Genomic DNA, 24,229 nt, shown 5'->3' with positions numbered 1-24,229 from the left:
GTAGATCAACCTGAGCATGCTTGGGGCTCCTTTATAGTGTTATTGACACTGTTCAGTGTGTTAGAGCGCCATTCACAAGCTACATGAGCACAAATGGCATAAGTGCTGCTTAGAATCACAGGGCATCCCATTACTGTGCTCTGTGGCACTGATTCTGTTATTTCCTCAGGCTCTGGTTAAAAAGAGTAAGACCTTTGTTACTATTAAATTCTATTTAGCAGCTATTTCAGTCTGCCAGCACTCCCTGATAGTGGTTTTAAACTTGTGACTGGTTGCTGTAACGTAACTGTGCAACAATGTTTTATTAAAGATTTTTATTATTATTTTAAAACAAGGAAAAATGTGAATCCATATTCAGCCTCTCTCGCTTTACTTTTCAGTCTTGCTCGGAAGAAGCCGTCAGGACTGGAGTCCGCAGCCACCATCAGGACCAAGGTTTTTGTGTGGGGTCTGAATGACAAGGACCAACTGGGAGGACTCAAAGGCTCCAAGGTGCCGTTTCTCCTAAAGAATCAGTAATTGAAAGTTTAGGGCTTGTGTGTCTTTGTCCCAAATTAAAAACGATGTAGTATGAACACTAACCAATGATTTACACGCTTCAAATTTTAACTTTTTTCCCCCTCCACGTTAACATCTGATGTTTGTTTTTCCCAGATATATATAAAGTGTGTGTGTGTGTGTGTGTGTGTAAAGACAGCATGGACAGGAAAACATCCTTTGGGTGTGCATGAGTGAGCTGCACTCTCTAATCTCTTTTGGTTTGTTCACAGATCAAAGTGCCATCCTTCTCCGAAACCCTGTCTGCACTCAATGTGGTGCAAGTGGCCGGTGGCTCCAAAAGCCTCTTTGCGGGTGAGGAATGAATAGAAATGCTTTTGAAGATCTGTCCATTCACACGTGTTGTGCTACAGTAGTGTGTAACTGATATGTCGTCGTTGCAGTGACTGTCGAGGGGAAGATTTACGCATGTGGTGAGGCAACTAATGGCAGATTGGGTTTGGGCCTCTCCAGTGGGACCATCCCAATCCCCCGTCAGATCACCGCACTCAGTAACTACGTGATAAAGAAGGTCGCTGTGCATTCAGGAGGACGCCACGCTATGGCCCTGACTGTGGACGGGAAGGTGTTTTCCTGGGGCGAAGGAGACGATGGCAAGCTTGGGCACTTTAGTAGAATGTAAGTCATTGAATGTGGACACTGTGCACACCCCAGATACTTAACGCACCCTTTATTATCTCACTGTGTATTTTTAGCAAACTATGATGTGTATAATATCCACATGAAGTGCTGAATTAATAAAAGAAATAACAAAAATGTGTGTAGTTTCTCAGACAGTCAACAGTCAGTCAACAGCTCATACACTGTGGAACTACACGCCGATTGGCTCAGTTTAATTAAAATAAAACACTCCTAAAAGGGTAATAGCTTTTATCTTTTCAGCTTTGAAGGTCCTGTAGATCTTCTTCAGTGTAAGGTTGAAGTATAAATTGAGCTCATGATTTCACAAGCTGTGTTCCAACTTCAGGAGTTTGATTTGACAGTAGCTGTACTCTTCCTTAATCGTCATTGTGATTTATTCTTAAATAAACGTTTTCATGATTTATCAGCTTTAAATCTCAATTATAGTTGTTGCATGCACTGATTATGAAAAAAAGACAGTCAGCACAATGATGATTACACTTACAATGCACCTTTTTGTCATGAAACATCATCATCTTCTCTTGTTTAGAATGGAGTCAGCCAGTTTGGTCATTTCTTTATAACGTTAGCTAAAGCTGTTGGGTGCCGATATATGCTGTAGTGAAGGCAGGCCAACAGGGGCTAAAGCTGTGTTTAAGTCTATGTCGCAACTTATGACCTAACCGGAAACTCCTTTTAACTCCTCTGCCACGTAATGTTCCAAGCCGTTTAGTTGATGCAGGCTGTGTCAGCGAGATGTGTAGTTAATTTTTTACATCGTCATATGTGCTTTATGGACAGCAGTTTCTAATGAAATAGAAATAAGTAAGGATGATTAAGAAGAGTCTGATTTTTATTTGTTTGCTTTATTTTTTCCTTTAGGAACTGTGACAAGCCCCGGCTTATTGAGGCGCTGAAGACGAAGCGCATCCGTGACATTGCCTGTGGCAGCTCTCACAGCGCTGCCATCACATCCAGCGGGGAGCTGTACAGCTGGGGGTTGGGTGAATATGGCCGACTCGGACACGGGGACAACACCACTCAGCTGAGGCCCAAACTGGTAAGTTCAGCCTTTGTTTACTTTACACACATGGCTGCCCATTGTGTCATCAGCTGATCAAAGAAAGATGAAATTTGCATCCAGTATAGTCTATGATGAATTCACACACTTTACACAGTAGAAAAAGCAGCAGACAGATTGGTTGCTACATACAGACTTAACTACATGACGTGTGATTTGATCATCTTAATCTTCTGTCTGTCGTCCAGGTGAAGGTACTTCTGGGACACCGTGTTATCCAAGTGGCTTGTGGGAGCAGGGATGCTCAAACTCTAGCCCTCACTGATGAAGGTATTTCTCTTATTGCCCTTAAAAGTAGCCCTACAGATTAACAGCTGTTGGATTTGGCAACATATAGTCACGTTGTACTGTCGACATTGTTTGTGATTGTCACCGACTAATGCAGTTGGATTGAAACTAAAATATCGTTGTTGTTTTTATTTATACAGCACATTTAATGTGCTGTATAAAGCAACGTCAACCAAAGTGCTGTAAAGGATTACAAAATAACTAGTAACTATATTATCTTCAATCACCTCTGTCATTTAAAAACTGTCCAACGGGCAGAAATCCCAGCAGCTCTGTCTGGCTTTGTAATGGATCAGTGAAGTCTGTTCTCTTCAATCAGCAAAACACGACCAACTAACAGTGAAGAGCAGCATTTAGAAGTAGACTTTGATCAAGCCTCCTCTTAAAAAAATACATTCATGCAAGTGTTTTTAAGTTTTAACCTTTTTTTAAAACGGTCTTGTCCGACAGCTTTAGCAAGCGAACCATCCTCAGAGTGCTCTGTTGTGTCAAACCCATTTGCTTTGCCAAGAGGAGCTTTACAAACTTTATAGGCTCGTCTTGTTAAGTCTTTTTCTTGTCTTTATTTGGTTATTTTATCACTAGTGCTAAAGCTGACAGGAGAGGCAACATTTGAACTTTTTAAATGATTCCAGTAAAAAAAAAAATTTTTTTTGACACAATTGTGTTCCAGTTTCTAGTCCGTAATGTTTTGGGGGTTTTTTTCTTCAGGATTTGTGTTCTCCTGGGGGGATGGGGACTTTGGGAAGCTGGGTCGTGGAGGAAGCGAAGGCTGCAACGTACCACAGAACATTGAAAGGCTCAACGGGCAGGGCGTCTGCCAGATTGAGTGTGGAGCACAGTTCTCCCTGGCTCTCACTAAATCTGGAGTGGTGTGGACCTGGTGAGATGAATGTGTTCCACGTTTAGGTTATCATTCATTATCTGTTCTCAGGCTTTCTTTGACCGTTAACTGTTTCCAAACAGGGGCAAAGGCGATTATTTCCGGTTGGGCCACGGCACCGACGTCCATGTGCGGAAGCCCCAGATGGTGGAGGGACTGAGGGGCAAAAAGATTGTCCACGTTGCTGTCGGAGCGCTGCACTGTCTGGCTGTCACAGACACAGGACAGGTTTGTACTGACCTCAACAAATGGTGTTAGAAACCAGAGCACACCCTTCAAAGTCTGATCATTTAGTGCCGTGGCTCTGCTCCAGATGTGAGTTTGTGTTCCTGCAGCAAGACCTGATTTATTGAGCAGTTAGCTCTGACCTTTTGCTCTCACACTGATTTTTTTTTCTCTTTTCTTCACCTTGTTTAATAGTTTTCCTCAGAACAAATTTGATTATACTAACATATCACCTCCAATGATAAGAGGCAGCTGGTCAATGTTTTTTAAGAGACTGTTGAAAGTAAAAGCTTGGCGCTGAGCCTTCACTGTACAGGAAAGAAAGAGACTCAGAAATGTGTCAAATGTACAGAAATCTAAGGTGGTGTGACATGTTTGATGGTATCTCGTAACCTTTTGTTTGTGACATACACGCTAACAGGTGTAATAAAAACTCCATCTAATTAAAGGCTTTATGCTTCTCTGTCAGGTGTATGCGTGGGGTGATAATGACCACGGGCAGCAGGGAAATGGTACTACCACAGTTAACAGGAAGCCCACCCTTGTTCAGGGTCTGGAGGGACAGAAAATCACTCGGGTGGCATGTGGCTCATCCCACAGTGTGGCCTGGACCACAGTGGATGTGACCACCCCCTCTGTTCATGAGCCAGTTCTTTTCCAGACAGCCAGGGACTCCCTCGGAGCGTCATACCTGGGTAAGCCTTGCTGTCTACATGCAGCTTGTCCACAAGGTGGAGCTGTGCAGTCATTCAGTGCAGCCAAGCAATTTTTCAGCAATGATGCTTTAAAGAGTCTTTTTTAATCAGCATTTAAGGTAAATATATGCTATTAAAAAAAAACATCTGATGGATGCTCTTGAGTTCACTTATTTTCTAAATATGTGCCCAGCTCTGCACATCCTATATTGCCAGTTGTGGTAATAGTAGGGCAACTGCAGGGGTTGGATATTGAGACGATGGGGCATACATCGACCTTGGTTTTAGACACAACTATGAATTCTTTAGGCAACAGATTTCTTGAACAAAAAGTGCTAAAACCACCTCCATAGGACGACACTGAGTCAAACGTGAACCTTTTGGCTTAATTTTTCACCTTCAGTTTTGAAGTATTAAAAAACCTGCAGTTCCTCTGTGTACAGTAGGCTCTTAATGTCAGTCAGTCCCCCATAGACAGGGGAAGATGCTAAAAGGTCCATCTAATTTTATGCTTTTTAACAACAACACAGCATCGTGACTTTTTTATTTAACTCACCTGTTTAAATTGGCTTAAGGCCTAAAGTTTGCTTTATCACACTTTGTTGACTGACATGCGAATGGTGACATTTGTGGTTTTAGCTGCTAGCTTTTTGCTAGGCTGCCCCTCGGCTAACGGAGTCCCTGAACTGCATCTCTGGACCTTTTTAGGACTGTCTAACACTCGAAATAATGGGGGTTACCCATCTGAGAGCTAACTCAAATTTGAAACTAAAAAGCAAACTCATTTCCTATTATGGTCTCTCTCAGTGGGCCCAGGTGTAGCTCATTTAGCTAGTTACCATCAGATCAAGAGCTGCAAGACAAAGAACGACACAACAGAGATAAAACAAGCACAACCTTCAGGACGTCCGGGCAGTATGGGTCATCACAGCAATAAATTAACAATATTTTTCTCTTCTGTACCGCCTTTGCTTTTCAATCTGGAAGCTCTCAACATCCATCTTTCACAGACTCAATATTGTCTCCCTCATTGTGTGCAAGACCCAAACACAACCATATCAACATCTGCATCAGGCTTCAGCAGCAGTTACTTTTCTTAGCTGCAGGTGGTAGAAAACACAGGCCTGGAAGTAAAGCTGGAGCTGTTTTACGCTGCCTCCCATCAATGACAGTGTGTCTCATTGTTTTGGTGTTGTACTCTGTAGGTGTCCAGTCAGACAGTGACTCATCATCAGTGAGCAACAAGCTGAGTGGGCAGAGCAGCGTGAAGTCTAATCGACCCTCACTGGCCAAAATTCTCCTCAGTCTGGATGGAAACCTGGCCAAACAGCAGGCTCTGTCTCATGTGCTGTCAGCCCTTCAAATCATGTATGCAAGGTAGGCTGTATGCACGGTTTGAAAAATCTATTTCTAATGTGCAGGAAGACTTGCATGGGAAATGTACTTTCTTTAAATGATAGAAATGTGAGAAGTAAAAGAAAACAGGTAAAGAAATTCAACTAACAATACATGATATGAAACTTATATCCTGCAGCTATTCAGGGCTTGAATGCTGTAACTTCTATCTTGTTCGTTTAATTATGTATGACCAAACTGGCTGACTCCGTTCTAAACAGGAGAAGATGATGATGTTTCTGAATAAATTAAGTATCTGACTGGCAGGAGTCATCATTAATTGGCGTTAAACGTTGACAGACTGTGTTGTGTGTTCCCTCAGAGATGCAGTGGTGGGCGCACTCATGCCGGCCAGCATGATCCTGCCAACAGAGTGTCCTTCCTCTTCACCTATTCCCCCATCAGACTCTTCATCCTCATCCAGCGTGAGCGATGAAGAAGGTCCTCCTGTTCCACCAGAAGCTGAAGAGCGAGTCAGCCCAAATCCCTGGCAAGACAAGAAGGGAGAGGTTAGGAACACAATACACCTTGCCTCTTAAAAACCTCACGGTTTAGTAAATGTCAGTGAGGCTGTTCTCGTGCTGTTTGGGTTTTTGAAGCGCTGCCTCAGCTGGACTTTCTGCTGATTTCCTGTTAAACTGTAAAAACACTCAGTGTGCATTTTTGTCCATGACGACCAGGTGTGGGGATGCAGTCATCAGCAAACTGCATTTGGGTCCAATCTTGGAGCTCTCACAGGACCTTGATGAGAGTTATGACTTTAAGTTTCTGCAAACATTTCCATTCTTGGTGTTCTTTCTAAAGATAACTGTTACAGCTATCTCTGAGCATGGTCCAGCTTCATTTAAACAACCTGAAACCATTACTTATCCATGTTTTTAAACTTCCTTGTTGTGCAAAGAGCCGTCCTCTCCTCTCTCAGAGAGTGGTGTGTCTGAAATATGTAGTAGTCACCCGCAACAAACAGGCCTGTGACTTTGACAAACACAGGCTATTGTTTTTGGGGTGGATAGTTTTCTTTTGATCCTCACAGCACTGAGACTTTGGTGTAGCTGACTTTTTTCACAGCCTAACCACACAGCAAGAGGGTCCTGAGTTTGAACCCAGGATGGGCCCTTCTCTATGGAGAACGGATTTGTGTGGTTTTTACCCCTGAGCCGTTAAAGCTGATGGGATACTGCCGTCACCTCACAGGGGCAGCGTGGACATCCAACTTTGTGAACACAGTAATTCAAGAACGAGGCGGTATAGGACTTTGATACAGAAATTGAGCATCCATGGAAAAGTTGGAATCTCTGTGACCTCAAACAATATATTAGATGTATATTTACTCTCAGATATGAAGATTCTTAGTGGGAGCTTGTTAACCGTGTGCAGTAAATATTGTTGTTTGTTCGCGTTTGGTGAACTTGGGTGAATTTGGTGTGTATGAACAGGTTCCCTCATCTGAAGACGCTATCACCCCGTCATCAGCAGTAACTCCATCAGCCTGTGGAGCCTCCTCACGTCCTTTCATCCCTGTCACTGATGACCCCGGAGCAGCCAGCATCATAGCTGAGACCATGACGAAGACCAAAGAAGTAAGTCAGTCTGATGGCAAGCAGAGACTTTGCCCTGAGCCAAGTGTTGTTAGCTTAAAGGTTTTTCTGTTGTTTGCTTCTCCTCAGGACTCTGAGAGTCAGAGCAAAGTGGTTGGTCCGGAGCCTCAGTACCTGGATGAGTTCACCAGTCTGCTTGTGCCTGATGACACACGAGTAATGGTGGACGTGTTGAAGCTTGCAGTATCCTGTCGTTCTGGGGAGAAAGGCAAGGAGGTCCTGTCTGCAGTGCTGTCTGGCATGGGCACAGCGTATCCACAGGTACTGTCATATATTCCCTGGAAGCTGTGTGTGCATTGGTCTGCAAATTGTTAACATTCTGTATATGGGTCCTTGCAGGTTGCTGACATGCTGCTGGAGTTGTGCGTCACTGAATTGGAGGATGTTGCTACAGATTCTCAGAGCGGCCGTCTGTCCTCCCAGCCAGTCGTCGTAGAAAGCAGCCATCCCTACACAGACGACACATCGACCAGCGGGACCGTAAAGATCCCAGGTTAGAGGAAAAAAGACCTTTGAAAGGCAGAGATCATTATCAGGGTCTTATTGAATCTCAGTAAAATCACTCTCTCGGACATAAACAATAACTTCTGTTTTGCTCTTCAGGTGCCGAGGGTCTGAGGATAGAGTTTGACCGACAGTGTTCGACCGAGAGACGCCACGACCCGCTAACAATCATGGATGGAGCCAACAGGATTGTCTCTGTCAGATCAGGTGATGAGGGGAAGAGATTAAACTTTACTCTCACAAAATACAAGAAATGAAAAATTAATGTAGCTGTGCGTTTCAGGTCGGGAGTGGTCTGACTGGTCCAGTGAATTAAGGATCCCCGGAGATGAACTCAAATGGAAGTTTACCAGTGATGGGTCGGTTAATGGGTGGGGCTGGCGCTTCACAGTCTACCCCATCATGCCTGCAGCGGGTAAGACATGATGGATAACAAACTTTTCTGGTAATAGTTCTTTATTATTAGGGTTGTAAACGTTTACTATTGCACTGATGCTGAACAAACACTGTCATGGTGTGTGCCCAAGCAGCAGCCTCCACCTTGTACAGCTCTTATAATAGCTTTATAGGCTAAACATGTTTTTTGTAGGATGGAAACCCATGTTATTTTTTTATTTGGTGTCAGTAGGGACTCACTCATTGCTGGTGCCAGCCTCAAGTGGACATTTGAAGAACTTCAGCTTTTGGCACTTCAGCGTTGGTTTTATTTTTCAGTAACAAGTGGATCGTAGCTACTAATTGTCTGTCAGGCCTCAGCCCGCCAATCAGAGTCTCTGATCTGAACACAGTCTGTTAACCAGGCTTTCTGGTGTCAGCTGATGTGGACCTCCATCCTCTCATCCAAATATGGCCCAAAAACAACAGCACTGTGGCACCCAAAAGCTAATGTTGAGTCTTTAAAATGTAGAGTCCAGAAACCAGTTGGTGATAATATGATGGTATTATTTAAAGTGTATGTCTGTGACAGTCAGACTTCATTCTTCTTCTTCAGGTCCCAAAGACTTGCTGTCTGATCGCTGTATCTTGTCCTGCCCCTCCATGGATCTGGTCATATGTCTCCTGGACTTTAGGCTCAACTTTGCATCCAATAGGAGCATCGTGCCCCGTCTAGCCGCTTCTCTTGCTGCTTGTGCTCAGCTCAGTGCTCTAGGTACAGAATTGTGCTCTTGCTTCACCAGGTTATTTCTTAATAAAGTATGAAATAAATTTTCACAGGACTAAATTTGTTTTGTGTAGCTGCTGGTCACAGGATGTGGGCTCTGCAGAGGCTACGGAAGCTTCTGACCACAGAATTCGGTCAGTCAATCAACATAAACAGGCTGCTGGGCGACAGCGAAGGAGAGGCTCGCTCTATGGTGAGTACACTGTCATAATTAAGATATCTGCCTGATGGCTTAATTGGAATATTCGTTATCCATTTATTATGGTAAATTATTGGACTGTAAAGGAGAGCTAAAAATATTTGACTCTCGTGAAGATGATGTAGCTAAAAAATTTTTTTAAAAAAAGTCCAGAAAAATCATTTCTTCCTGAAGAAAAGACGAGTGTTAGTTATACATGTGGTCGCTCAGCACATGCGACTGACCGATGGCCTTTCTTTTTTTCAGAGCTTCACAGGTAGTGCTCTGGCTGCTTTGGTCAAGGGGCTGCCTGAGGCTCTGCAGAGGCAGTATGAGTACGAAGACCCGATTGTCCGCGGAGGGAAACAGCTGCTCCACAGTCCGTTTTTCAAGGTATACATGCAGTTGTTCTCTTAAATACACGGTAACACCATAGTTTTCCTTTGCAGAGCATAACTTTAACACTTTGCCCAGGTACTGGTTGCTCTTGCCTGTGACCTCGAGCTCGATACCTTACCTTGCTGTGCTGAGACACATAAGTGGGCCTGGTTCCGCCGATATTGCACTGCCTCCAGAGTGGCTGTGGCTCTAGATAAGAGAACATCTTTACCCAGACCTTTCCTGGATGAGGTACGTCTGCACAGCTGTGTTGTCTGTGCAAGCTTTCATTTTGCCCTGAAAATCTCTCTAATCCATTTTCCTTCACCTTTTAAAGGTTACAAAGAAAATTCGTGAGCTCATGGCAGATCACGAGAGCATGAACACCCTGCACGAGAGTCACGACTTATTCAAGCGTGAGCACGACGAGCAGCTCGTGCAGTGGATGAACCGGCGCCCAGATGACTGGACGCTTTCTGCCGGGGGGAGTGGCACCATTTACGGCTGGGGGCACAACCACAGAGGGCAGCTAGGGGGCATTGAGGGGGCAAAAGTCAAAGTACCTACATCTACAGAAGCCCTCGCCACATTGCGGCCAATCCAGCTTATTGGTGGGGAGCAGACTCTGTTTGCTGTCACTGCTGATGGAAAGGTGTGTTTGCTTTTACCTGTCATAAAAACCTCTGTGCCACTAACCCTTCACAGAGCATACATCGACAATATCAGCTGGACCATTGCTGCACGGCTACTGTAGGGTCATTCATAAAAATGCATCACTACCTCCCACTTTAGCACATTTTTTTTCCCAGTTTTAGTATATTCAATGAAGCCGTTCAAGGAAGTAAATTCATACTATGACTATTTTCCTCAGAGTACAAAAAGATGGGTCTATTTTTTTTTTTTTCCCCCCCCCCAGCATTTCTGAGCTCTCATAACTTCATCTGTGCAGAAAATTTTCATAAGATAAGAAGAACTTTATTTATCCCGAGGGAAATTCTTTTGTCATACACATGCTCAATGCAGCAAGAGGGACAGAGGAATAAGATATACAATAGAATACTAGTATACAGTAATAAACAGTAGGATAGTGCAAAATATAATATCAAATAACTCTAACAAGTAACAATATAACTATATCCTGAAAAATAAATAGCTTAGCTATCAGTGAAGGTGATTCTAAAAGTGGCATAGTATTGTGCAAATGAATAAAAGAGAGTAGCAGCATTATGATGGGGAGATGAAACAAACGTTCGATGAAAAACTGTTGGGTGATATTGCACGGTCTGAATGGAAACAGAATGACTTTGTTAGCGAGGATGAGTTGTACAGTCTTATTGCCACCGGCACAAAGGATTTCCTGTGGCGGTCAGTTCTGCATTTCGGGGCGATTAGTCTTTTGCTGCATATGCTCCGATGGTCCATCATGGGGTGGGAGGGGTTGTCCATGATACAAAGAAGCTTTTTTTAGCATTCTCTTCTCAGACACCTCCTCTAGGTTCTCCAGTCTGACACCCAGGACAGAACCAGCCTTTTTAATCATGTGATATTTCATACTCTAAGTATTGCAATTTAAAGTCATGTACTTGTAAAAATGCATGGCTTGATTAAATATACGACAGACTTTGTACGTAAAGTCAGCTCAACCTTTATTTTTGCTTTGGGTTCTAACACCAGTTTATTTCCTGTCGATGCTCAGCTCTATGCCACAGGATATGGTGCAGGGGGCAGGCTGGGTATCGGTGGCACTGAGTCTGTGTCGACCCCAACCTTGCTGGAGTCCATTCAGCACGTGTTCATCAGAAAGGTGGCTGTGAACTCTGGAGGAAAGCACTGCTTGGCACTGTCCTCTGAGGGAGAAGTCTACTCATGGGGTGAAGCTGAGGACGGAAAACTCGGCCATGGGAACAGAAGGTTAAGACTACATGCACTAAAAATAAGAAAACCTCTTTCATATTAAGTTTATATATATATATATATATATATATATATATATATATATATATATATATATATATATATATATATATATATATATATATATATATAAATAACTAAACCTCACTCAAAAATTTGGACAGTAAAGTAAATTTTTGTGCTAACTGTGCGTCCTTTTGTCTTTAGCCCCTGTGACCGTCCCCGTGTGATTGAGTCTCTGAGGGGAGTGGAAGTGGTGGATATTGCAGCCGGAGGAGCTCACAGTGCCTGCATCACTGCCAGCGGAGAGCTCTTCACGTGGGGCAAGGGTCGCTATGGACGCCTGGGACACGGAGACAGCGAGGACCAGCTTAAACCCAAGCTGGTCTGTGGTCACTCGACTCAGTTTCTCACAAGACTCAAAAAAAATAAAATAAAATGTGCTTAACTTGTAAAGAGTAACTGTGCGTGCTTTATCCAGGTGGATGCACTGCAGGGTCACAGAGTCATTGATGTCGCCTGCGGCAGCGGGGATGCCCAGACACTCTGTCTAACTGATGATGACATGGTCTGGTCCTGGGGAGATGGGGACTACGGCAAACTGGGCCGGGGAGGCAGTGATGGCTGCAAAATCCCCATGAAGGTAAGAAGGATTACAGAGCAGTGTGTACTGGAGGTGAACAGAGGCATCAGTTATACCTCAGTTTTCTAGTTATTTCATGTGGGAGACCAGAGTCTGAATCACCTAATCAGTTTTCTGTTCTTTATAAGGTCAGTATACACAACTTTTAGTTAAAGGTATTTATTGTAATTTCTTGTGCCCCCAAAAAATAAATAAATAGATAAATAGTGTCATGTAAAATGGGGCCAGACTGCACTTTTTTTTTTTTTGTTTTTTTTTTTTTTTTTAGGTACTACCAATTTTGTTAAGTAGCAACTTTGCTAAATACATAGAAGGGTGTGTCATGCTGCCAAATATCTTCTCTTTGGTGTGGTAAGATTGGCTTTTGAAGATGACTTAAAAAATAGTTATGCTAGCACCACCTGGATATGCAAAGATGAAGACTGTTAGAAAAGGTCCTGAGGGTGAAGACCATGAAAAGGCTGTACTGGAAGCACAACTTTCTGTTTCTGACTCTCCACCACCCTGGAAAGTTGAGATCATATCAAAGGGTCAGATATGAACTTGCTTTAATAATCTTTATTTTTGTTTTTCCACATAATTATTAAATTCCTGAATGTGACAGTTTAAAGATGGTGAATTTCACAAAAAATAATATTAATTTCAAATAATAAAAACCCCAAAACCTTTGACCATACTTATCATGAGAAAATTGGTACACAAAAATATTTGAATCCAGAATTAGCTTTGCAGTTTTTCATTACCGAAATTGTTTTGAATTTATGGAAGGGTTTGTTGTTCTGTTTGGTAGTACTTGTACACACTAAACACAAAAGGACAGGGAACCAAAATGTAATATGCTGCGTTATATTAATGTATAATGAGTATTTTGCTTGTTTAGACATATGTAGCGTTGTTCTTATTTTTAAAGCTCTGTGTGTACAGACACAGGTTGGTTCTGAGGCCTTGTCGCCTTTTTGTTTTTCAGTAAATGTAACAGGATTTCTCGGCTCCTCACCCTAACATGATCAGCTTCACTGTTTCACTCATAATGACAGAACAGAATAGAAACAGTGGCAGAGTACAAATGAAATGATGACGTAGTTCTGCGTTTTATTCCTGTAATGTCGGCTCTACAGAGGAAGACCTTATCAAGGTGTTTTAAAGCCACAAACGTGAGTTATGTTTCAATGCTGAAAAATTGGAAGTTAACCTGTCCCTCTGCTTTTCAGATTGACTCTCTCACCGGCCTCGGAGTGGTCAAAGTCGAGTGTGGTTCGCAGTTTTCTGTGGCTCTCACGAAGTCTGGAGCTGTGTATACGTGGTAAGTACAGAGACGAGCTGTCAAGTTCAGGTGTTGTATTTGGTTGTGATGAGGTGGCTCATCGTGGTGTGTTAATGTGTCCTTTTAAAGGGGAAAAGGTGACTACCATCGGCTGGGCCATGGCTCTGATGACCACGTTCGAAGGCCCAGGCAGGTCCAAGGGCTACAAGGGAAGAAAGTCATCGCCATCGCTACGGGGTCCCTTCACTGTGTGTGCTGCACAGAGGATGGTAGGAAGAATGTTTTTCTGTGCGATCGTGCTTTTTTTGGTACAAATTCTCTTTACCGTTTATCATTAAACCTAGCAGATCGGTTATGTTGAGTTAGATTTAGCTTCACAAAAGGTTTTGTTGCTTGTTTGGCTCAGGAGAAGTGTACACATGGGGTGACAACGATGAAGGCCAACTTGGAGATGGGACTACGAACGCCATCCAGAGGCCGCGGCTAGTGGCTGCACTGCAGGGCAAGAAAATCAACAGGGTGGCCTGTGGATCTGCTCACACTCTGGCCTGGTCCACAAGCAAGCCCACTAATGCAGGAAAGCTGCCTGCACAGGTACTACACTCACTTAAGGTAGAAACTGAGGTAAAAAAAAAATAAATTTTGGTTTCAGCTTCCAGTAGATGGCATTAAAGTTGTGCAGATAAAAATATATAAAAAAAAAAAAAAATCAAAGCCAGATCCAGCCAGATGAGCGTGTGCTGTGTTTCAGGTTCCCATGGAGTACAACCACCTGCAGGAGATCCCGATCATGGCCCTGAGGAACAGGCTGGTGCTGCTGCATCACATCTCAGAGCTTTTCTGCCCGTGCATACCGATGTTTGACCTGGAGGGCCGGCTCGGTCAGACGGGCCATGGCCCCTCGGTGGGATTCGACACACTCAGGGGCATTCTCATCTCCCAGGGCAAGGTGGGACAGCACGGTACTGAGAAACCAATTCCATGATGTGGAATGATGTGACAGCCACTAAAACATTTCTTTAAATTATTTGAACAGGAAGCGGCTTTCAGGAAGGTAGTTCAAGCCACGATGGTGAGGGACAGACAGCATGGACCTGTGGTGGAGCTGAACAGGATACAGGTACTTTTAGAAACACATACATATAGCTCACATAATCACTCACTTTGGCCTCCTTTCAAGTCTCCGGCCCCCCTTACTGTAGTTCCCTCTCCCTGCTCTCCCTGTGAGGCTGCGTTCCAGTCTGGCTCCTGACTGTTACATGTGATGTCTTTCATAAGGGGATTGTTTCATGGTGTGTGATCTGCTCTCCAGCTTGTCTGTAGGGAGTCTTTCCTCCTCCTCCACCCCTTTCCCCTTCATCTAACTTGAGTTGTATTGTAGTGGGAGCTGTCATAACGAGCTGGTCATGCACATCAGGACTTCCTCTCTATCTAGCAGGAAGTTGTTAAGCCCACAACAGAACCAGATCAAACCGTAATCTCTATTTTTTTCTTTCCTCCCCTTCTTCTTCACCCCACAGGTGAAGCGTTCCCGTAGCAAAGGAGGTCTGGCAGGTCCTGATGGAACAAAGTCTGTATTTGGTCAGATGTGTGCCAAAATGAGCTCTTTTAGCCCCGACAGCCTGCTGCTTCCTCATCGCGTGTGGAAGGTCAAATTTGTAGGTACGTGTCCACGCTGTGATGCCCACGCCTCCCTTTAAACTCTGAACTGTCAGAAACTTTTTCTTACCCTTGTTTTAAATACGCTGCACCTATTTTCTCAGGGGAGTCTGTGGATGACTGCGGTGGAGGCTACAGTGAGTCCATCGCTGAAATGTGCGAGGAGCTGCAGAACGCACTGACTCCTCTGCTCATTGTCACCCCAAATGGCCGCGACGAGTCGGGCGCCAACAGGGACTGTTTCCTGCTAAACCCCGCAGCCAAGTCCGCTCTTCACATGAGCATGTTCCGCTTCCTAGGTATAATCCAGTTAATCTCCCAGTCAGGACTGGGGTGTTAATCCCAGATAAACCAACTCTGAAAATATGCTTTTAGTATAAAAAGTGTAAATATTTCATCTGCATTTTCACTGATAAAGCACCTGGCTAGTTTTATTTAGTACACATAATTTTTATTGTTGGTTCACGCGTCCTCGCACAGCTCAGTGTTCATGTTTGATCTGTGGGTAATGTCCTCTGCCTTGCTGCGTCTGCAGGAGTGCTCCTAGGGATTGCAATCCGGACTGGAAGCCCTCTTAGCCTGAATTTGGCAGAGCCTGTTTGGAAACAGCTGGCAGGCATGAATCTGACCATCGCTGACCTCAGTGAGGTATGTGCACAGCCCCCTCACAGGCGTGTTTGTTTTCATTTTTGCTTTAACTTATTATAAAATAAATAAGTACACTTTGTAGTTTTTTTGGGGTTTTTTTTTTTTTTTTTTAAAGACACTTAACCTCCTAAGACCCTCTGCTGTCACTGTCTTTCCTTTTACATGGACCACATCCAAAAGAGGACCGTGCGTCTGTTTTGCTCTTTATCTGTCTGAAACTGGAATGATGGATGCTGCAAGAAGTAGAACAGCTGGGCAAAGAGTTTTGCTGTCTGAGGAGGCAAAAAAGGCAAAGGGGATGTAGCAGGTTTCCACATAACCAGTGGTTAGTTTAAAAATAACAAAAAATGCAGGACAAGCTCATTGGCCGTTTTTAGTTCTGACTTCACCTGTGAAGCAAACTGGCTGCCCTCCCTTAACAAACATAGTTTCCTGATGTCAGAGGTTAGTGAAGTAAAGGAAGTGCAGACATGGACAATAACCATTTCACTCATGCAGGCTATAAAATGTAATGCTTCTCAACAAAAAGGCTTAAAATGATGACGGTGTTGTAGTTACTAATTCTTTTCCAGATTTAATTATTAATAGAACAAGTAAATTTGACCCAGCATTAGAGCAAGAAGTGGAAAGAGTCTGCATCGAAGGAAGCGACAAAGGGGAAAAGGAGAAAGTAAAAAAAGCAAAACCACAGTGAATTTGAAGTGATCATGCACTCAGAGCAGAGAGCTTGGACACTCAGGAGCATTTAAAATGATAAGTTTCCGTTTTTTTTGTTTTGTTTTTTTGTTTTTTTTTAAATGTTGGTGAATGTTTAAAACGGAAAGCAGTCAGGTTTTCTGTAGTTGCAGCATGCCAGCTCCGATGCACTTAAGCATCAGCTGCGTGCTACAGGCGTCTCTTTGCTTTTGTGTCTTTTGTTCCTGATTTACAAATGATTGTAAAAGGAATAAACGACTCTTAAACTCTGACACGAGGCAGCAAAATCATTGCTGAGTCAAAGCCACATCTGTTCTCACACAAGGGCCATTTAAAGCGTATTATAGCTTCATATTGTCCATTCTTTCTTAGGGCCGGTACCCACAAAACACTCAGACAGAAGCTCAGAATTCAACCTTTCCTCCTCCCTGCAGCTGGAAAGATGAAAGACTGAAAATGTTGTATAATATCTGACATAACAAACCACATGACGTGCATTATAACATGGAGGAGAAACCCACTCGTATATATTCCTCCTGAGATTAAAACCTAAGCCCCTCCGCTGTTCTGCAGTGGTACGGACTAGAGATGGCACGATACCACTTTTTTATGTCCGATACCGATATCATAAATTTGGATATCGGCCGATACCGATATGAATCCGATATAGTGTGTTTTTTAATCAATAAAACTGTTTTTTTTAATATCTTGCTGCTTTTTGTATAAGTTCATACTCAAGTTAAAAAAAATAAATAAAAAAAAACAAACACTAAAGCTATTCTGTTATACCTGTATGCAAAAAATGCACTGCACCCAAAATATTTCATAGTTCAGCAATACTGATCAATCTAATAAACTTAAACCTGCTCCATCCTCCCTATTCTGGTATTTTAAAGAGTAAGCAACCTAACTAATAGGGCTGTAAAACTCCCAGCCAAAAAAAAAAAAAAACGAAAAAATAAGGAACCACCCTCCACCTCATGATGCTTAATCGACGTAATCAACTTTAATTTGATGCAGTGTGAAAAAAAATGCACAGAAATCAATTATTTTTCAAGAATAATTAAATAGATTCAACATCTTTCTTCAACAGAACTGCAGACTGCACAGATGGTACCTTCCCAAAGGAAAAAGTACTATAGCTTACTAGGGTATATTAGACTTAATAGTTACTATATACAGTAATGGACTTCTATTCATTTTACATCAGATTAAAACTTTGGGTGTAAGATTCAGATAATTATTTAATAAAAGCTAGACATTTTAAATGAGAATAAAAAAGAAAAGTATGTCTTTGTGCCCCCTTCTCCCCTGTTCATGCCCTATCGGCCCCCCTGGCTAAACTTTGCTAGATCCGCCCCTGCACAGTTACCAGCCGTCAGCTACGTAGAAAAGGATCCTGGTGTAGAAAGTAACATTAAATAAATTCTAACAACAGATTATCAAGCTTAAACGTGCTGCTGTTGTTCAGCCGCTGGTTTCCTCTTTCTGGTGCAAAGTGGGAGATAAACAAGAGAGACGGACTCGCGACAGAAAAGCCGATCAGCTGATCATTAAGCAGTTTCAGGATTGAAGAAGCAGCAGAAGAGGGAGAGAAGAGGCAGTCGCTCCATATATCGGTTGTTAAGCTTAACGCGGGAATGCTTTACAAACATTCAGAGATAAACTTACACACTTGCTTTACTTCTCTCTGGGATCACTTCCTTGGAGATGAAATGCCGGATTGGTAGCAAGGCTACAAATACACACAGCCTCTCTATCACGTGAGCACACTGCTCCAACGTGCTATGGTTATGAGGAGAGTTACGCCGTGTCGAAAGTTTTGTGAGGTGCTTTTTTGATATTTAATGGATCGGATTACATTTTTTATTTTTCTCCGATATCCGATCCAGTAATTTACGTCAGTATCGGACCGATACGTAATATCGGATCGGTCCATCTCTAGTACGGACCTCTCTAGATGTTTCTCGAAAGTCATACTGTGCTGCTCCTTCGAAAGGTTAGAATCTATACTTGCTGAAGTGAAGAAGGTCGCGAGGCATAACCTCAGCTTTTGTCTCAGATGGTGTGAGTCGACTCCTGCCCTCAAACTCTGATCATGAGCTCCTGAGCCGTCTTTGGGGGAACAGTGGAGTGGAAAAAAGGGCTTCTACCTCACAAAGCTACCCTTGTTTTGTGGTTTTGCCCCTGAGATATTGGAAAGGTTAGCTGGGAAATGAATTTAGCACAAGACTCCAAAAAATGGATCACTCCAGCGCTCACGGGAACTGTGTTGTGTTAATGAGTTGTGGGCACATGCTCACACACACACGCGCGGATAAATGTTGCGTAAAGTTCAGCTAAATTGTACGTTTATTACTCAGTTTAGTTCAAATTCCCAGCAGTGATTTGCTCTGTTTTTTTTCCAGGTTGATAAGGATTTTATTCCTGGCTTGATGTACATTCGGGACAACGAGGCCACACCTGAGGAGTTCGAGGCCTTGACCCTGCCCTTTACTGTGCCCAATGCCAGCGGCCAAGACATCCAGCTCAGCTCCAAGTACTCCCACATCACCCTGGAGAACCGTGCCGAATACGTCCGCCTGGCCATCAACTACAGGTAAGAGAACATGCTCACTGCATACAAATAATCTACTTTCACAAATAAGCTCTGGACAGTTTCTAGAGCATCAGGTTAGCAAATCTCCCACAGCTCTCCTCTCTCACATTAAGTCCACAGCAGGAAGTAGTCTGCTTCAGACTTGTTCATACTGCATGAAATACTCTGTGTGGAGGTTTCTGGATAAAGTGAATCATGACGCCCACTCACTGAGTTTTAATGCACCAAATTCTGAACTGATGCCCTGGGTAGCTGGCAGGTTAAAGGTCGCTTGATGTCTCGTCATTCTAAGGCCTATAAACGTTGAGGTCTGCAGTGCATGTGTGAAAACAACTTTGCATTTGTTTGAGTTTCCCTCTGTCTTCCTGCAGACTCCACGAGTTTGATGAGCAAGTGTCTGCAGTGCGTGAGGGAATGGCTCGAGTGGTCCCCGTCCCCCTGCTGTCACTTTTCACTGGCTACGAGCTGGAAACAATGGTGAGGGAGAGCAGCTCTAGGCTGTGAAGCCACATCTGTCCCCTGGTTGTGTGCAGATTTTATAGTGTGTGTTTGTTTCTTCGCAGGTGTGCGGAAGCCCGGACATCCCGCTGCACCTGCTGAAGTCAGTGGCCACTTATAAAGGGGTGGAGCCGACAGCACCTCTCATTCAGTGGTTCTGGGACGTGATGGAGTCCTTCTCAAACACAGAGAGGTCTCTATTCCTGAGGTTCGTCTGGGGCCGCACACGTCTGCCGCGCACCATCGCTGATTTCCGAGGAAGAGACTTTGTGGTCCAGGTGAGAAACCTAAAAGCTGTCCCCTGATTCTTTTTCACGCTTCTCGTGAGTGAAATGATTGACTCTGCGTCACCGACTACCTGCACAAATGTTGTACCGTGAACTCTGCTGACAAGTGTGCCTGTCAGCGTGCTTCTGCAGTACTGTCATAGTAAACTGACGTGTAACCGTGACATGTAGCCAGGCTGCAACTAATCTGACGCATGTGCACATGCAAAGATGAACATTTGTGTTGAACGTTGTTCTTGAAATTGTTCCACATTTTTTCTACTACTACTACTTTTTCTCCTCTCTTTTTCGACTAGAGAATCAGCAGGAACATCTCTCGCCCTGATTCAAATACATAAAATAAAGCTCCAAAATTATTTTGGTGCTCTAAATATAAAACTAATGTTCCGCGTTTGTCTTCAGGTGCTGGATAAGTACAACCCCCCGGACCACTTCCTGCCAGAGTCCTACACGTGTTTCTTCCTCCTCAAGCTGCCCAGGTACTCGTGTAAACAGGTCCTGGAAGAGAAGCTGAAGTATGCCATTCACTTCTGCAAGTCCATTGACACAGACGATTACGCCCGCATCGCCCTGTCCGGCGAGCCCGCAGCCGACGACAGCAGCGAGGACTCCGACAACGAGGACGCCGACTCGTTCGCGTCCGACTCCACCCAGGATTACTTAACGGGACACTGAAGGGCCGCAGAGAGACTGCTGGTCTCGTGTGTCGATGCACACATACATAGAAACACTGCAAAGACACAAATGTCTGTGTGTGGGGGGGGCGGGGGTGTGCAATGAGCTTTAAAAGCGTTATAAGCTAAAGAGAGGAACGAACACGGCCTCACTCTGGGTTAGTTTCTGATTGTTGTGTTACAGAATTATGTGTATTATTCCAGCTGAACTAAAAAAAAAACAGGCTCCAGCCTAGCACTGTGGTAGATCCCCTCTGGTTTGTGTGAGTTTCCTCTCCGTAGGGTGTATATAGAAGTTCATGTGCGAAAAACAGTAGTGTTTTTGTTTCTTGGTAATGTTTCTTTATAATAAATTTAAAAAAAGTTTTTAACTTAAAGTCAGTGTTTCTCACCAGGCTCAGTCCGAGCCCACTGAAGGGTCATTTTAAGATTCCTGTACCCCGCCCCTCCCCACAACCATGTCTGTGCACCATCTCCTTAACAAATGTACATAATGCGACTGTGCCATGTATTCACAGGTCTCATTCCTGCTTATTAAATGTAATCTGATTAATCCCATGTTTTCTGTGTGAAACACAAATAACTACAAGCTCACATCAAAATGACATTCAGTTCTCAGTTTTATTCCTGTCAGACATCGTTTTGCAGATTAAGGTTATTGCATAAATATCATGTTTGGAAAGAGTTGAAGGCCGCCCTCATGAAACCGCTCTATCCTTTTGTTTTTGTGTTGTCCTCATCTTATAAGAGGCGGTGCTCTAGCTAGAAGCCGATCAGATTTTCTCTTTGATTTCTTGAAGAATCCGTTTTAATATGCGGCACAAACATCCCAGCTTGATGGCGGCGGAGTGTTAAAGAAGTCTCCCGTGATTACTTGTGGGGGATTGTTGCTTGAGCACTGGGAGGGCAGCGCCTCTCTCTCATGTCCTGGGAAAAAGGCAATCAGACACGATCGTACAGACTCCTTATGGTGTCTTTAGCTCCAGTAACCGCTCTGAAATGTCTTCGGCTTTGACTTCCACCTTGCATAATCATGCACAGTTAAGTGGAGTCACGAGAGGTAAAAAAAAAAAAAGGCCTCTGTTTTATGAAGCCTTGAAGGCTTGGCTTAGAAATCATTAGCATTCTTTGTGGACTTAGTCCTTTTTTCACCACGTACAGTACTCTGCTGGGAGTCAGGTGCTTTTCACTACAGTCCAGGCTTCAGGCAGAGAGGGAGGATGGCTGAGCCCTTCATCTCCAGCTGTGTCCTATATAGTCTGTAACATAAGTGGAGGTTAATATTTCCCCCTAAATGACCTTTATTCAAGCGGATTACTTTCTGGAAACGCCATATTTCTACTAAAGCACTTTAGTCATGTGTTTTTGTTTTTTAGTTTTGGTTATTTCAAATTGGATTCCTGCCTCAATTGTGGAAAAAAAAAAAGTGTCCTGTCAGGCAAAAGTGGCAAAGTTGTTTAATATTATATAAGAATAAATGCAATTTCAAATCTTTGCAAGGGATTATTAGGACTGGAATTAGAAGTGTGATCGAGGGGAGTAGCAGAAGGGTGACCTGGGGTGACACCAGCCTTCTCTGTTATCATTTCAGTGCAACGATGTCAAAATAATGGGATGAAGTATTAAAAAAACAGAACAATTTAAAAAAACTACTGCGCATCATTACAAGGCTGCAGTGTTGCATCCTGCGGCTCAGGAGAAAGTTTGTCGCCTACCAGTTGGAAGGTTGGTGGTTCGATCCCCAGCTGAATTGGGCAAAGTACTGAACTGAAAGTGCATCTGTTGGAGTACGAGTGGATGTTGGATAAAGTGCTTCGATACTGAAAATACTGCTTGTATGACTCTGTGAATGAGGCTTGTAGCAGAAAAGCATAAGTACCCGTCCATTGTGATAATGCATGATAAAATCGTATCCACTGGAAGGTAATACAAGATGAGTTAGTGGGACTTCAACTCACTAACTGGTTAGAATGGTCCATAAATTCCAGAACATGCAGCGTAAAAGACAAGATGAACCAATGTATGTTTAGGGTGTGGCCTGTGAATGACATCACTTCTGATGCACTGTTTCAACCGAAACACTCAAGGCTGCAAAAAGGTAATGTTTATGTCCATCTTTGGATACAGTCTTTAACCTGTTACTGGGGAATTACAGCTAAGTATAGCCATTTAGGTTTCAGCAAGAAGAAAAAAGGTTCCTGTGGTCATGTGAGAGCGTGCGCTGCGTTCCGCAAATCATCATGCTAAGCAGTTTAATGTTAATTCTATAATACCAAAACATAACGTAAGTTATCTCACGGGACTTTACAAAGTTATGGTCAAGACATAATATTATGGGAAACCTAGCGAGTCGTGTTTAGAGGCAACACTGTAGTGAAGAAGAAGCCCTAGGTACCTACACCGAGATGAAACTGAATCATTGAATGCAGTGGTGTCATATAAATGCACAGGGAGTGAAAAGATGGAAGCAAAGGAACTGCAAAATTCATCAAAAAGGAAAGTTTGAAGCCTGATCTTAAGAGTGGAGAGGATGTCTGTCTCCTGAACTGGGAGCAGGTTCCTCAGGAGAGGGCTGAAGGTTTTGGCTGCTGTATTTAGATCATGTGGACTGAGGGATGCTGCTCGGGGTGAGCAGGCAGCCCATGTGACTGCATGTGGGTGGGAGGGTGACAAAGGTTTTTATCATCTCCAACCCTCTTTTTTTACTCATCACCGTAAATAAGCATTGTAAAATAAGAGGGCCGTTTCTGTGCCGTAGTGTTACTGTCAGGAGCACTTTCCTGTTTTTCAACCCACAAAACCGCCAAATTGTACTCCTGGCATGTCCCTTTTCATACAGGGTGGAGCAGTTTGAAATGCTTTGTGTGTGAATGACACATGACAAACTGGTGAAAAAACATCAAAGCAGTCAGACATGCCGAATACAAACACGTGAATTAGTCTCTTCAGCTGAACAGAGCGGATCGGTGCAGTCTAACGTACGTGTTCAAAGTGGCTGAAGTCATGTGGATCAGTGAACCAGAAAAAATTCCTGGAAAGGCAACACATAAAAGAGTGTTGGGGTGGGGAGTGACATTAAAAACTCAATACTGGTCATACAACTGCGTTTTTGTGTCACATGAAAGAACAGAATGAAATAATCTGCAAAACATTTATTGCCAAAGACAAAGTACCAAATGTTAAACTGAGAAATGAGGCTGGTTTTCGAAGAAGAAAAGCTCATTTTGAATTGGATGCCATGCTGCATTCTTTTAACAAGGTTTGACTGTCAAAGAGACTCTAACTGGTTTCCTCAGTTCCCAAATATCTTCCTTTCATTCCTTGGTTTCAGAAAGCTTTAAATGTTTCTGATTCTCTCATTACAGTCCAAACTTTACACCTCACCCCAAAAAGACAAACTAAAATTTTAAATCTTAAAACATTTATACAAGAGTAATGTTTGGATCCTCGGGTGTTTGTCTGGGCCTCGTTGCAGCCCCTTAGTTCACCCAGAAATTTAAAATAAGCTGTTCTGACTTCTCTGCTTCTCTTTGAGAAACTGTCTTCTGATTATGAGGCTGGTCACCCTTTTAGAGGTTTCTGAGATTGAATTCATGCACGGCAAAGAGTCAAAAAAAAAACTGGGATAAACTGAGTGTTTCGAGCAGTCTGCAGCTCACAGGGAATATTGTGCACACACTGACCTCAGAAACTTTGTCTAATATGAAGCTCCACCGGTGAAACAGGAGATACGTGACAACAAGTGAGGAGAAGAATACATTCACAATCATTAAGGTACAAA

At 43.3% G+C, this 24,229-nt stretch overlaps 1 protein-coding gene across 3 annotated transcripts in view; it reads left to right on the top strand.

The window, feature by feature from the left end:
- The window catches only part of herc2 (HECT and RLD domain containing E3 ubiquitin protein ligase 2), a 52,806-nt gene extending 31,805 nt beyond the window's left edge, over positions 1-21,001 (top strand). For all 3 annotated transcript variants that reach the window (XM_084921822.1, XM_084921821.1, XM_084921819.1), the window contains exons 57-91: positions 381-492; positions 771-852; positions 942-1,176; positions 2,062-2,239; positions 2,449-2,530; positions 3,260-3,431; positions 3,515-3,659; positions 4,126-4,351; positions 5,557-5,728; positions 6,069-6,255; positions 7,183-7,326; positions 7,414-7,605; positions 7,684-7,837; positions 7,948-8,055; positions 8,132-8,263; positions 8,840-8,998; positions 9,085-9,203; positions 9,456-9,581; positions 9,663-9,818; positions 9,904-10,218; positions 11,263-11,477; positions 11,688-11,865; positions 11,962-12,123; positions 13,335-13,426; positions 13,517-13,656; positions 13,794-13,981; positions 14,139-14,336; positions 14,424-14,507; positions 14,908-15,049; positions 15,151-15,345; positions 15,582-15,694; positions 18,799-18,989; positions 19,361-19,466; positions 19,553-19,765; positions 20,177-21,001. In XM_084921822.1, coding sequence (XP_084777948.1) covers positions 381-492; positions 771-852; positions 942-1,176; positions 2,062-2,239; positions 2,449-2,530; positions 3,260-3,431; positions 3,515-3,659; positions 4,126-4,351; positions 5,557-5,728; positions 6,069-6,255; positions 7,183-7,326; positions 7,414-7,605; positions 7,684-7,837; positions 7,948-8,055; positions 8,132-8,263; positions 8,840-8,998; positions 9,085-9,203; positions 9,456-9,581; positions 9,663-9,818; positions 9,904-10,218; positions 11,263-11,477; positions 11,688-11,865; positions 11,962-12,123; positions 13,335-13,426; positions 13,517-13,656; positions 13,794-13,981; positions 14,139-14,336; positions 14,424-14,507; positions 14,908-15,049; positions 15,151-15,345; positions 15,582-15,694; positions 18,799-18,989; positions 19,361-19,466; positions 19,553-19,765; positions 20,177-20,449 — 5,686 coding nt within the window. In that variant the 3' untranslated portion in view covers positions 20,450-21,001. The remainder of the gene's footprint in view (positions 1-380; positions 493-770; positions 853-941; positions 1,177-2,061; positions 2,240-2,448; positions 2,531-3,259; positions 3,432-3,514; positions 3,660-4,125; positions 4,352-5,556; positions 5,729-6,068; positions 6,256-7,182; positions 7,327-7,413; positions 7,606-7,683; positions 7,838-7,947; positions 8,056-8,131; positions 8,264-8,839; positions 8,999-9,084; positions 9,204-9,455; positions 9,582-9,662; positions 9,819-9,903; positions 10,219-11,262; positions 11,478-11,687; positions 11,866-11,961; positions 12,124-13,334; positions 13,427-13,516; positions 13,657-13,793; positions 13,982-14,138; positions 14,337-14,423; positions 14,508-14,907; positions 15,050-15,150; positions 15,346-15,581; positions 15,695-18,798; positions 18,990-19,360; positions 19,467-19,552; positions 19,766-20,176) is intronic.
- Positions 21,002-24,229: the final 3,228 nt, after the last annotated feature.

This window comes from Perissodus microlepis, chromosome 23, assembly GCF_051167445.1.
Source record: "Perissodus microlepis isolate ML-2025 ecotype Zambia chromosome 23, ASM5116744v1, whole genome shotgun sequence".
NCBI lineage: Eukaryota > Metazoa > Chordata > Actinopteri > Cichliformes > Cichlidae > Perissodus > Perissodus microlepis.
Note: the sequence above shows the minus strand (reverse complement) of the source record. Positions and strands in the feature narration are given on the sequence as shown.